We start from the raw sequence: 14003 nt of genomic DNA, 5'->3' as shown, positions 1-14003 counted from the left end.
TCTGCTAGTTTAAATCCCAAACTGGCTTCTATCAAGACAAATTAGATTTAAATTAGAGTATCTTTGCAGTGCAAAGATTCTACATTTGGTATATTTCCCACACAAACCAGACTTGATGAGATGTGCTGAGCATGGCTTTAGTCCTCTTGTGTGTATTTTTACATTGCTGTTATATTAAGAGGAGTAAAGAAGGCTCTTCTTAATCCAGCTTTGAAAACCCCATATTATACAAGCAGCACAGCACACTCCAACAATGAAGACAACATGGGATCAAATGGCTTTCATAATCTCAAAGTCCTTTGAATTAGGATCTGGTTCTAGATCTGTGGACATGACCTAATGGATAGATAAACAAGTCTGCACTGAAAAGATACTTTATCAATCGTTAACCCTAACTCTATAGGTATAAAACAATTTGGATTAAATTTAAAAAAAGAAAAAGAATAAGACAAATAGCCAGAATATGTGCAAATATGAGAACATAAGATTAAACCATAATCTATACATTTTGATATTTACTGCGGAAAATACTACTATGATAGTATCCACTGAGAATTCTTATTATCTGCAATAGTGTGGACTTTAAGCTATTTTGAAAAACCAAGTTATTTAATTTATCCATTAAAAATGTAACTAGATAATCCAAATCAAGGGAAATACTAAGGTTCACATCTATTACCTGAAAATTTAATCCTTCTTTTCTTTGTTTCATTTCAAAAGAAAATACCATATTTTTAAAAAAATCTGTATTCAGTCTAATTTAATTGCATGCAGGACAAATGCTGGCTCCTGCTTGTCCATTCATACAGCTTTTACAGGAGTAAGACACTTTAAATACATCTGTCCCTGATGACAATGACAGCAGACAGCCTGACATCTTTAGCTCTGCTGTCAACAAACGGTGCGCGTTTTAATCTGCGTCGTTTCACAGTGTACTTGAGCTATAATTACACCGGGTCACTTGGTTTGAGAATAATCCCCCGACACTGAGATTACAGCCACCACTGGCCAGACTCATAAGAAACAGAGTTCACTGTTTTGTATTGATGATGCTTTCTTCAGACAGGTCGTAATTTGTACAAATATCACATAAAAAATGTGGAAAATTCACAAAGATTATTTTTAGTTCACTTAAGAAACACAGACAGACTTGGGGAAATTCAGAATTTTACATTAATTTTTAGAAAAGCAGCCTAATTTTTACATAATCTCACCTGTTGAGTGTCTGAATACAAAGAAAACACAGCAGTTCAGATGATGCTTCTCTTCTTTCAGTAAAAGCCAACAAAGTGTGTCAACAGCCTGCGCTCTTCTGACTGTCTGCACTGCAGGAAAGTATGTGTCAGCTTGTTGTCCTCCAGACGATCTCAATCAGGTCAGACGGTTTCACAGATGCTCATTGGCTGAAGGTCCTGTAAGCTGCTGAACCACCGACATCACACTTAAATACCTGCCATCGTGGGCGAGGCCACGTTTGTGTTTCTAATTTTGTTTGAATTATTTAACGCCCCACTAATAGAAGAAACCAGGACACTGACAATCTCTCCTGAAGCTTCTACAATGACGTATTTTCTAATTTGTCTCAGCAAGTGCCACGGATTTAATTTTGAATTATGAAAAATCTTTGTTGATTATAATCTGCAGAAAGGCAGACAGAGATTACACAGCCACATTATGACAACTTTTTATTAAATAATTATTGTATTAAAAAACCTTCATACTCAAGGCAATGGCATTAAGTTCTTCATAATTTTAATGCCTAAAATTTCTTCTATATTTTGTAAAAGATCATAAAAAAGCAGAGAAATGTTAAGTCACTAAAAATATACCATGCACACTTTCAGAGTCATGCAGACATTCTTGAGGATGTTGCCCACTGTGTATTATATGATGAGATCACTGTCAAAAATGTGGATCTGATGAAACATATAGAGACAAAAGCAGACAAATACAAAGTGTTTTACACGAGGAGGCGCACTGCTTTTCTATGAAATGCTCATTCATACATTTAAAACATTCTCCTTATAAGATCATCAGCATTATTCACACTCTGGTGGGATTTCACTTCTGTGCTTCTTGTGTCACTCTGCTGGATGTACAGAAAACCAGGCTGATGTCCAACTGGAGGAATAATGTAATGACATTACAGTGTTTTCTATTTTTACACGTAAGATTAGGACAATTAAACAAGATCAGGGGTTTAGATGAGTCAGAAGATTTCAAAGCAGATTTTCTTTTGTCCTTCACTGACTCGTGATATTTTGGGCTATTTGCTTATTTGATAAGAAATTTGGGAGCAAGTTTATTTCTGTATGGTAATAATGAAGCTAAAGTAAACAGCTGGTTCAGTCATCACGCAAAAACTGTCAAACTCTAGCCTGGATCTGTTTACAGATAAGATCTGCCTGCAAACATCAGCCCACTAATTAATACAACGATGAATTATTCTCATTTATTACATCCTAACAAAAAACAAACTGGAAATCCTGTCTATAGCCACGTCCCATTGTTTAAGTGCCAGACTACTGTATGTGCTGAACCAGAGCATAAACTCATGAAACGCCTGCAAAACTGCAATGCCATCGTTACATATTAGGTTTTTATTCATTCATTAATTTTCTGAACCGCTTAATCCATTAAGGGTCGAGGGTAAGCTGGAGTCTATCCCAGCATTAACAGGTGAGAGGCAGGGTAAACCCTGGACAGGTCACCAGTCCATCGCAGGGCCGACCCATAGGGGACAGACAACCATTCAGACACACACTCACTCCTAGGGAGAATTTAGAGTAATCAATTAACCCAACATGCATGTCTTTGGACGGTGGGAGGAAGCCGGAGTACCCGGAGAGAGCCCACGGATACACGGGGAGAACATGCAAACTCCACACAGAAAGACCATGGCCCTCAAGGTTTGAACCTCCCCCCAGTTGAGATTCGAACTGGCAACCTTCTTGCTGTGAGGCTGCGGCGCTAACCACCACACCACCGTGCAGCTCACTGGGTTTTTTTAAAAAGTGAGTTTAACTTTGAATAAGTTAGTATTAATTAGTGAGCCTTAGAGGCACCTGCAGCAGTGTTTTGTCACTTTTGGACAAATCCGAGCTCATAACTTCCCCCTGCTTCCTGTCTTACCAGCTGCTGGTGCTGGTTAAACAATTATACAATGAACATGTCACTAAACAGGAAAAAAAAGCACATTTTTCCAAAATGCGAAACTATCTTTTGAACAGCAGTGTATATGTCTGCAAGGCAGATAGACACAACATAAAACTGCAACAAAACAAAGAGAATTATCAGATTTAACTAATTCTAAACAGGAAGTCTTCTAAAAGCAGCGAGTGCTTTAATGGACTAGATGAAGTCTGCTTAAAGGACTAGGAGCACTTGCTCACGGTCTGATTGGCATCACATCCATTTCCTGTTTTGGTTTCTCTTGTTTTAATGCACAGTCTGGTTAATGTTCTAGGAATTTGCCCTGGATTTTGTGTGCCTGGACAAACAATTTTTGAGTCAATTTGAACAGTTGGTGCTTGGAAAAACCTTCCAACAGGCACTTTTCTAAGACTGTAACAATACAATTGTGCTTTACAGTAATACAAATACTCATTTTAATTTCAGCCTCATTCTGCTATAAAAAAAAAAAATCACCCAGGAGAAGAGTCCCAGTCTGTGTGTACTTCATGTTACTTAAAAGCAAACAGAGATGAGGTGATAACGTCTGATCAGTTCGGCATGAACTGTCATTACCTCGGATGTTAAAAGGGTCACATTTAACATGCACACAGTTTAGCATGCTAAAATTTTGATTGTAGCTGGACAGATTTGCAGTCATAACAAAGAAGAGGATGCTTTCAGCCGATCTTCGGTCACTCTTGTTGGTCGCAGATGGGAGGATGTGACACTCCAGGGAGGTTTGTAACAGTCTGATATATGTTGGAGGAGGCAGGTCACATACACTTTGTCTCTTCTACATAACAACGGAGCTGCTTTTCAATTATACAGCGCAGGTAATTATACCTAAAAATATGGAAACAGATGGAAATAAAATGTTAATCAACTAGAAAACAACCTCTTACAGTTGATCAACACATTAACAACAGTATATAAAGTATTTCTGGTACCTTCTCCTGAGTTTCTGCACCTCTCTGTCCTCCTCTTCCTTAAGCTTGGTGATGAAACTCTGCAGAACAGGCATCTCAAACTTGATATATTGCGCCACCTGGTGGAAAGAAGAAGAAATTTAATGACGAAGCTCAAAAGAAGCAAGACTAATACAAAGTTTCTAAGAGATTCAAAGTGATGCAGTTATAGTCGTGAATCTCTGTATGTTTGTATCAAGTAAAAAAAAAACGAATTAATGTGACGATTTACATCATATGTGACTTCTTCACCCAAGTCTTCTTCCGTGAGGAAAACCTTGCAGACCTGCTCACATGGACCCTGCATTACTCTCAGCACTAGAGGATAGTCAGTCCGCTTGAGTTTGACACGCTCTGAAATGCCAACACAAAGGCACTGATTAACAAGAGTAAATGAGAAAGGGAAAATAAAATCAGCCATTACTGCTGTGGCTGATTTTAAACCCAGTGTACAATACTGTTGTAATCATCTTGCAATCATCTGCAGGCATCTTCATTCTGCACAATTATGTTTCTCTTTACAAATGAGGTTGTTTTTAAAGCTCTGATCATTCAAGTGAACTGCTGAATTCCTGCAGAGCAAAGTAGTGTTTCTGTGAAAATGTGTAGCTCTGTTTTTGTTGCACCCTTTAGGTGAACAAGATAAAACTCATTAAAAAAAATGTGCCAAATAGTAAACTAGCATACATTGTCTTATCATCAAAGCTTCTTAATGTAATGATGTTTAGAAGCTGAATAAAACTGCATCAACCCCGTCACCTGAGGAAGTAACTGCACTAACATTACTCTGCAAATATTATATTACTGAGATGATAACTAAATAAGAAAAAATATGCCACCAATGTCTTTTTCTGATGCATCAACTATGCTTTTCATTTGTCTAGTTTTTGTATCCTGGACAGATTGAGATGCTAAAAGGTTGAAAAGACGTTGACACTAAAGTGATTCTAACATTAACTATGAAATGAATGTTAGTAACTTGAGTTTTAAGCACAATAAATCATTCACTAGGAAAATAATTCCATCTTTTTACCATGTTTAACTTCTTTTTACACTTAATCGGAATAATTCACACTCACCTCCACTTGTATGGACAAGATACAGCGCAAAATCATCTGGGCTGTTTTCAATTTTAAACTTGTTGAGAAGAACTCGCAGCACCTGAGGCGTCGTCATGCAGCTGTTGATCCGAACATTAGTGACTGAACCAAAAGCAGGCGTGAACACTGCCGTCTGAGGGGGAAAAAACAAGCTAAACTTAGTTTTCAAGATATCTTCATGCCAGCATTTGAAGTTAAATGTGTCATTAAGTTTGATAATCACACATTAAAACTTCAGCATTATAGCTAACCAACTAGAAATGTCTTTGGGGATGCAGCGATTACACCACCTTATGGTTATAGAAGTGTCCGTTAATAGAGAATCGATGGCGTCTGATTTTTCTCTGGTCACTTGGGGACCTTCGCTGACCTCTTCTTAAAACTCCAGCATCGCTCTTTGTCCTGAGGAGCTGAGCGGAGCTCTCACTGTCCTCTGTGTGAAAAAACAATCAGGTCAAAGCTGTGATCCTAATGTGCACAAGTTTTAAGGCTGCTAGATGTTTATGGATGAGACTTCAGCTTCCTTTCTGGCTGATAAGAAGTTGCTTATCTGAAGACACGTGCCAAGGTAAAGTAGCTGAAGGCTGATTAAAGATGTGATCTGCAGTATTTATTCAGGCTACTTTGCTAATTTGATTAAGTTCATTTCATCTTAAAGACTTCACAACGCTTTTTTTTCAGGCGAATCTCTATGACTAAAACACAAGATAGTGAAGTTCAGTAGCTCACATTTAAACAAGAATGAGGTATCTGTCATTTACTCAATCAATGAGTCCTCATAGACAAGGGATTAATATGCTGTATGTTCCAATATTCATACATTCTTTAAAGCCCCACACCTTCCGAGTGTTCCTCAATTTCTTCGTTATCCTCTGGTTTACTGTCAGGTGGCGTCACCTCCACACTTGGTGGACTCTGCTGACCTTCTGTGTTGGGTGAACTGCAGAAGGGGAACAAGAGAATGGAAAAACTGTAAACATACAGCACAAAATATTTGTTAATAAAAGTAGTTAATAAATTTATTGACAATGAAAAAGCATTTGTGATCAAAAGGGAGGCTTAGCAGATTTTTAACTGTAAGAAGACAAACTCTGAAGTTACACAATCAATGAAAAACTGACAGGATGGAGTTTTATTTTTACATTTCCTGCCAAGTAGCAGCAGCTTGTTACCCACTCTGCACACATGTATATCATACATGCTGGTAAATTTCATTATGACCTTCTGTTTTAGCTGCAGTTTCTCTTACTTTTTTATTAATTTTTTTTGTTAAAATGCCCAATCGTGTTTTATTATTATTATTACTGTTATTATTATTATTTTATTATTTACTATCAGTATTAGTGGTGATTACTATGAGCTCAGTTCTGTATTAATCATATCATTTATACTATTTAATGACACAAATGTCAGCTGAGGCCTGTTATTTTTAACAAGACTAGCTTGACTTGATAAATAGGATTACTGAGCTAAGAATTGGGACTTGGAGCTTATTGACACAGACTGATCTGTCATAGGGGCAAAATCCAAAAATGAGCCAAAGGTGTGGCTTAAAAGGTTTATTCTATTTTAGGGACTGTTGCCAACTGGGCCATGATTAAGGATTAAAGAGCAACGGCAGGGATTAAAATCATCCAAAATAAATAAAACAACATTTTAAACATTAAATACAGCCTGGTGTCTGATCAGACAAAATGAGACATAAATCTATATCTGCCCTTGCTGACCTACTGCATATCACCATTTCCGGTCACTAAGGTGTAACTAGATCCGTCAGAACCTCTTACCCTTGACTGTCCAGATTGCAACCAGAGTGCCAGGATGTGGAGGAGGGGGGTGGTCGAATTCGCTCATGGTCATCCTGCATCTGAAGCCTGATTGGTCGCCGCAGGCCCCAAAAGATATTTAGCAAGCCCTCAACAATCAGCTCCCCCTCTTCCTGTTAGGAGACACAAGCTCTGATCAATATACACACACACACAAAATGGACAGTTATTACCCCCATGGGCTCAGACAGTGTAATGAGTAGTCTATATTATATTACAAAGGACTAAGAACAAAAGAGAAAAGGTCAAGAGGGATGAAGAGTGGAGACTAGGATTCTTTGAGACCAAAAGATTAGATGTATTTACTTACTTCTCTGTGCCGGAGCTGCAGGTTCTGTCCCTCATAATAAAGGTTGTATGTTTTCAGATGTGAGAGGACTGTTGCCCTGAAGAGGAAATGTTGTTTACAAAAGGAGCATGGCATTGATTTTAGCCCAAGTCACCAAACACATCACTGCTAACTGTTTTACAGAACACAGCACATGTGGTTAAACTAATTTGCTGATCAAGCAGGAATTACTTACGTCCTTCTTGAACTTATTCATTTCAAGTTATATAAAAATATGGTGTGAATATATGTATTTGTTAATACAAGTTTTTAGTGCCGCCAAGCAAGTGTATAACCAGTTTTGCTGTGATACAAGTTTCTTGTCCACTCCTGTTACCATTCTAGGTCTGATTTGATAACGAGCCAGCTTGTGAGAGGACAGACTCCTTGGCAATAAGCAAAAATATTTGTGATTCCTCAGCAGGAAAAAAAAACAGCATCAGAACAAGACGTGTGTTTTTACTAACTGTTCCTTTTCTCATGAGATTAAATCATAACTGGCTAAAAATATCAAATTGGCTGAATGTCAGTTTGAGCATGTTCTTCATGAATTTTATACTTTTTTGTGTTATTGTTGCAAGCAAGTGTGTTTACTGACTGAAAAGAAGAAATCTGTGAGAATAATAATAAAAAAATATCCTGATTGAAGCCAGTCAAGCTGAAATGGACCATTTCTGATTATCACCTGATCAATCGGTACAGCCTCATGAAAGATTTTGGCTTTAATGAGATGTTCTGAAAATCCTTTGCAGCTACAAGAAAGCAGCTTATGACAATCTGACAATTACTGCAGATTAAATCTTCTAAAACATTCCCTTTTTATGTTGTGGATAAGATGTGTGTGTTACAGTTTACTTACTCAGGCTTATGTTGAGCTTTTTATTTTACTCACTATGTAAACTCATAACTCAATAAATTAGAGAATGTACAGTATGTATGCCTAAGATATGCTAGCAAACAGTTAAGCTGATTGTTAATGGGATAAAAATGTGTTTAGCAAACATCCTTTTTTTCCTTTTTACACCATGTTATCTCACACCAGTGGCTGACTAAGGTTTAATATGTTTTCAGCAGGCGTCTGACCTGAGTTTATTGATTTTATGCTGATATGTTTTTTTTTACACGTTCATATGTGAAACTGTGTGGAAATGAAACCTTACTTGCTGACAAACTTGTTCTCTCCAATCTGAACCCCATCCTGTGTATCATCCATTCTCAGCTAGCATGGGCGGAGCTGAAAAACAAAGAAGCAACACAGAGTTAATTTTCATCCATCTGATTTGGTCTTATGACTCCTCATGACAACCAGTGAGCACAGACGTGAAGAGGACAGAAGTAAACTGCAGGAAAAAGAGGCGTAGGAGGAGGTAACGCTCCAGATCGTAAACAATAACAGATCATATCTACTTTCCTGTCAACTATTCCCCTTAAGATTGTAAAGCTGAACTACCACAGAAAATCAACACCACACAGAATATTTAACGTATCATGAAGCAGCAGAGCAGCTGCTCTGCATATTTTCTTCTTTCCTGTCATCACTTCACTTCAAATGTCTCCCCCTTTTCCACATAAACTGCACATTCACACATGCAGCTGTTTAAAATGGCACTCTGCTGTCTTTTTTTTTGTTTTTTTTTTTAAAATTCCCTTCCCCCTTTGCAATTCAGTATGCGATTGTGTGCTAGTTCATGTGTGTGTATCTCCGGAAGGAGATAGACAGGTGGAGTACACATGGGCCACCTGCTGCTTCACATTATTTCAGCTGCTTAAACATTAATCTCTGAGCATTCAACACACTACACCCTCATCTGTCAGATTTATATACATACATACAGAAACTATAGCTTCCCTGCCCTAAAACTAAAATCCACTCAACATTTTTTTTTTTACTAATAATTCCCATTTCTGCTGACCATGTTTGAACGGGAATGTAAGTTTACTTTTTAGAAAGTAAAGACGATGAATTCATGGGTGACAGTGTTGGTTAGTTGGGTGAGTGTATCCACTACGTTGTCCCAAAGTAAAATAACTCAGCAATTACTGGTTTCATAAACACATTATTTTTTGCAAACAAGCTTTTATAATTAGGAATAATCTAGTCTAGTTTAGGATAAATAAGTGTTCTAGGAGTGTCACAGAGCTTACCGAATTGAAGACTGTAGATTCTTGTTGAGTCACCAGCAGGTTGGAGTGGCCTACGTAGAGATGGAGTGAAAGGTTAAGACACAAAGACTCTATCCTAGGTAGTATCCTTAGGTAGTAGGAGTTTGTCAGGTATCTGTTTCAAACAGACCACAAGGGTCTTTTCAGTTGAGTATGATGGTGAACAGACAGGGTAGAGCGGGGGCGTTTAAAGGAAGTGCTCCCCTTCCGTCAAATCGCTTCCTCCTTTGCTCAGTCAGTCACACAGGAAACTGACACTAATCCTTCTACAGCCGAAAACTTCCTCAATACAAACAGCATGGAGGAGTTGTCAAGCTATAAAAGATACTGAGATAAAATCACCCGTACATAAGCTGTCTCACCCCGTTATCAAACATGTCTTGACTACTGAGTGTAAACAAAACATGTTCTCAAGCAGCTTTAAACACAGTGCTGATAAATAACCCGAGGCTATCAATCTCTGAAATAAATGTGGACAAATTAAATATTAAAAAGCCAATCAGCCAAGTCCCATGTCAACACCATCAATATTTCAGCACCTATATTAGGTCTGTCAAGCACCCAAAAGCTCGCCATTGACTTACACAATGGTAGTCATTAGCTTTTAATACCACATTCAAAGGCATCCACGCTTGAAGACTTATTACCAGGTGATGCCAGTGGTCTGAGATGGGCATGTGGCCAGCTATCAGACCAAAACAAAGCTGTAATCGCCTGTTAAGTCACAAGACCAACATGAACTTAGGTTCATCTAACCATCTGATAAGAAAATTGATCCTTCCAGATGCTACTGCAGGCTCCTGAGATAATGATCAAATCAGGCTTTTCACCTTTGAAGTTGCTGCCAAAGTATCAGTGTAAATTAAATGTTTTGTTGGCAAGACACTTGCTCCCCTCAGCTGAGGATCTCATTCTCAAACCACAGAACAGAGGTTGGAATTACTTCAGTGTCAGCTCATGTTTAATCAGGCCATGTTATCTTGCTTTTCATTGTTAATGGTGTCTGCAGAAATACCTGGCATGACAGAGCCTGCAATAACAAAATCAACATTAGCATAAAAATGCAGCCAGACAGATCGGTGGCTGACCCAGTCATGTTTCAGACCACAGCTTTCTTCTCTGTGCTGGAAAACAATCCAAATGTAGAGGTCATTGACTGAATGAATTCCCCAGTGCCCCATCACAATGTCAGCCAATCCCCAGTCTCCATCTACCCCTTTTATGTAACTTGGCTTCTTCTACACAGTTGTTTTGGATGATAGTAACTCTATTTATTAATGACTTTCCAAGTTTTCTGACTGGAATATTTTCTCTCTGTGATGTCTGTTTTTCCCCTTTCAGTTTCCTTCTTGGCTTTGCATCTCCTTTGTGCTCCCATATGAACAACTAGAAGCCATCCAACATGCTATTAAAACTCATGACCACAACTTCCAGACCGTCCTCCCCTGAACTCTCCCTTTCATTGACACACATGGCGCCTTGTTTTCTGCCCTCTTGCCTCTGGACCTCCTCTGTCAATGTCTTTGGCTGACACGGCCAATGAATGGCTCCAAACCTCCGCCTATCCTCCCTCAAACCCACCAATACCACCTCCCCAGCCTTTCAGCTTTCACATTATTACTGCTTTGCCTCTCTATTGTTGCTATAGTCATAGCAACACCTAAAACAAGTAGGCTCAAGCAAGTGGCCCACAGTACAGAGCCAAAAATAGTGTTGTCTCCTGCTCCTTAGTGGGATTGTCAAAAATGCTGCAGGACTTAACTTGAATCCAAAGACGGTTTTTAGATCTTCTAGATACAGCCTGAATGATTTGTTTCCAGAGAGCTGAAACTACCAGTCATATAAAAACATCTTATATGCTACTACTTCATCCATGAAAGCAAAAACTGATGGCAAACCTTGAGTATTCTTGCTTGTCTCCTCTCTAGACATGCATGTTAAATACAACTAGGTTTATGGCCTTCTTTTCCTCTTTCACAGTATCAAACAGTATCCTATAATACTCCTCAACCATCAAGTTTAACCTAAACCAAAACTTGAGGGCCTATTTCAATTATGTAATAAACTGGAATTTAAAATAAACATACAGCTAAATGTGGATTATACGACACAACATTCACTGTTCCTCTGTGCAGCTTGCCCATCTAAAAGCTGAGAGGAATCTCAACCATCTACTGCTTGTTATGTAATCTGTTTTACTAATACATATATGTGCCCTGTTAGGAGACCACGTGTGATAAGAAAAAAGCTGTTTCTATCGTTTGCAGTGCAGGATTTCTGTTCACGTCCAGTGCTTGAGTTTATGTCTATATACTGTAAACAAACATTGAACGTCTAGTATTTTAGGATTTAGATTTTAGTCTTTGTGCGTATCGTTACGGCTTTTTAAAAACACATAAGGGTAGTTTTTTTTAAATTTTTTTTTATTTAATTATCCAAAACCTCACATTTTCAAGCTTCATTTTAGTGCAAACAATCAAACGACATCCACTCCGTATCGCTAATATCTCAGACAACATTATGATACGCCGACTTAAGCTACACCGACCCCAGTGTTTGATTCTTGCCGACTTTAAGAGATCCCCCCTCGGCTCACCTTCAGCGTTTCTCCTCGCTGTCGGTCCTCCACCTTCCTTTCTTTTCTTTCCTTTCCGTTTCAGCTCAACTATCCGTTAACGGTCGACTTTTTGGTGAAATCGTTCGTTTTTTATCCGTAGAAAACAATCAGCGGGTGCGCGTGCAGCCGTGCATCCAAGAGCTGGTGGAAGTAGGAGGAGGAGAGCGCGAGAGGTCCATCTGTTGTGGCGAAGCTCGTGCAGCACAGAAGCGTCGCGGTGGCCTCGGCTGACAGCCAATCAGAGAGCGAGACTGACGCGCCTTTGTTCGCGCAGCGTACGGAGATGAATGAAAACTTGACAACAATGGAGAACCGAGCCGAGCACGCGCACACAACTCATGAATAATCATTGTTATTTAATAAACACCCGAATAAGTACAGCGTCGCATCAAACCCTGCCCACATTTATGTAACAAAAAAGTTTGTTTTCTTTAATAGTTAGGCATGTGTCAAACTCAATTCTGCATCTCACGATTAACCAGTCAGTTATTACCACCTTTAAACCATCTAAACTCCACATTTATAATTTGGCTAGTGATTATGGAGCATGTACAGAAATGTGGCTTATGGCACAAATATGATAAATGTTCAGGGAGAAAGCTGCCCCTTTCAGGCAAACGTAAAAACCCCCAGATTCACTGAGACTGCTGATGCAAAAACTGACCATTTTCAAAATTGCCAAGCCATTTTGTTAAAATATATTGGTGCAAAATTTTAACAGCATAGCTAAATTAAAACAATTTTCAGATGAAATGGCGTAAAATTCTGTTAAATGGGAAACAGCAGTAACACAAAAAAAACTACAGCTAACACATTCAAACAACCCTCCATAAAATGAACCTGATGAGCACTTAAAGTGTAAAACAGAGATAAGAGACTTTCCTGTATGAATGTTTTTGGCATGGTTTTCTTGTTATTCCCTTGACTTATTCTGCTGTCTGTTACAGTTTTTCCTCAATTGCTAAAACACTAAACTCTATTTTCTGAACCAAATGCTCAACTGTGGCTTGAAAATTGGGTTTGGAGTTTGGAGAAAAGGAGCAGTGCTTTAGAGAAATGTGTCTTAGCAATAGAAAATAACTGTATGAGACAAATCCCAAATAATTAAGGTCCAGTAGTTGGGATAACCACAGCTTTCAAGATTATTTTTGACCAGACAGAAGAAGAAGAAAAATACCTTTAGTCTTTGATTGAAAAAAAATGAAAATAAGAGGTGGAGACTGTGTCTTATGAGTCCATGCTTGGCTGTTCGAAAGACAAAATGGAAGAAACACCCTTTGTATTCTTTTTAGGACTCAGAGCAGCATTAGTAAAACTCATGTAAGTACATCATGCGAGTTTTCCCACATACTGTACATGATCACATCTATATTATACTCCTGTTATACGAGACCTGATGGCATTTAGATCTTTTAGTTTCCAAGTATAACTTTATTTTTTTTTAAAACATTAACTTTGCTGTGGTGTTATGACTATTTTTGTTGGAATATTGAAAAATTATACATGATACAGATATGTTTTAAAATACAGGTTTTGTTTAAAGCAAAGCTTCCACCAACACAACAGAGTATCCATCTTTTCACCTTTTTAAATACTACACCATCGTGCAGTCATATCCTCATGGTTTAATCCTGCAGAATCCAATCCATCACATATTCAAGTTTTTTGCTGGTAAATATAAACTCAGAAAAATGCCAACAAAAGGAGCAAAATTAAAAGAGCTGCAATCCCCATGCTAAAGCATAACCTGCTTTGTTGTTCATTTTATTTTAAATGGGACCATAATTTACAGTATTAGCTTTGTGCTTCAAAACCAGTTGAAACCATTAA

General features: G+C 38.3%; 1 protein-coding gene across 1 annotated transcript; it reads right to left on the bottom strand.

Moving 5' to 3' along the window:
• Positions 1-3326: 3326 nt before the first annotated feature.
• rassf2b (Ras association domain family member 2b) lies at positions 3327-12413 on the bottom strand. The gene is made up of 11 exons (XM_042000341.1): positions 12153-12413; positions 9539-9588; positions 8554-8627; positions 7376-7451; positions 7027-7178; positions 6079-6179; positions 5530-5672; positions 5219-5372; positions 4372-4493; positions 4122-4219; positions 3327-4017 (listed from the first exon to the last, which is right to left on the bottom strand). Exons 3-11 carry the CDS (start codon positions 8604-8606, stop codon positions 3948-3950), a joined length of 969 nt encoding a protein of 322 aa, XP_041856275.1. The 5' UTR covers positions 8607-8627; positions 9539-9588; positions 12153-12413; the 3' UTR covers positions 3327-3947.
• Positions 12414-14003: the final 1590 nt, after the last annotated feature.

This window comes from Melanotaenia boesemani, chromosome 11 (assembly GCF_017639745.1).
Source record: "Melanotaenia boesemani isolate fMelBoe1 chromosome 11, fMelBoe1.pri, whole genome shotgun sequence".
NCBI classification, from domain to species: Eukaryota; Metazoa; Chordata; class Actinopteri; order Atheriniformes; family Melanotaeniidae; genus Melanotaenia; species Melanotaenia boesemani.
This window is presented reverse-complemented; position numbering and strand designations above follow the sequence as displayed.

Coding starts and splice junctions, on each gene's coding strand:
- rassf2b (XM_042000341.1), bottom strand. CDS start 8,606: ATGGATGATACACAGGATGGGGTTCAGATTGGAGAGAACAAGTTTGTC. Junction 7,179..7,375: donor TGCAGCTCCGGCACAGAGAA/GTAAGTAAATAC, acceptor GTCTCCTAACAG/GAAGAGGGGGAGCTGATTGT. Junction 4,018..4,121: donor GTGCAGAAACTCAGGAGAAG/GTACCAGAAATA, acceptor CCATATTTTTAG/GTATAATTACCTGCGCTGTA.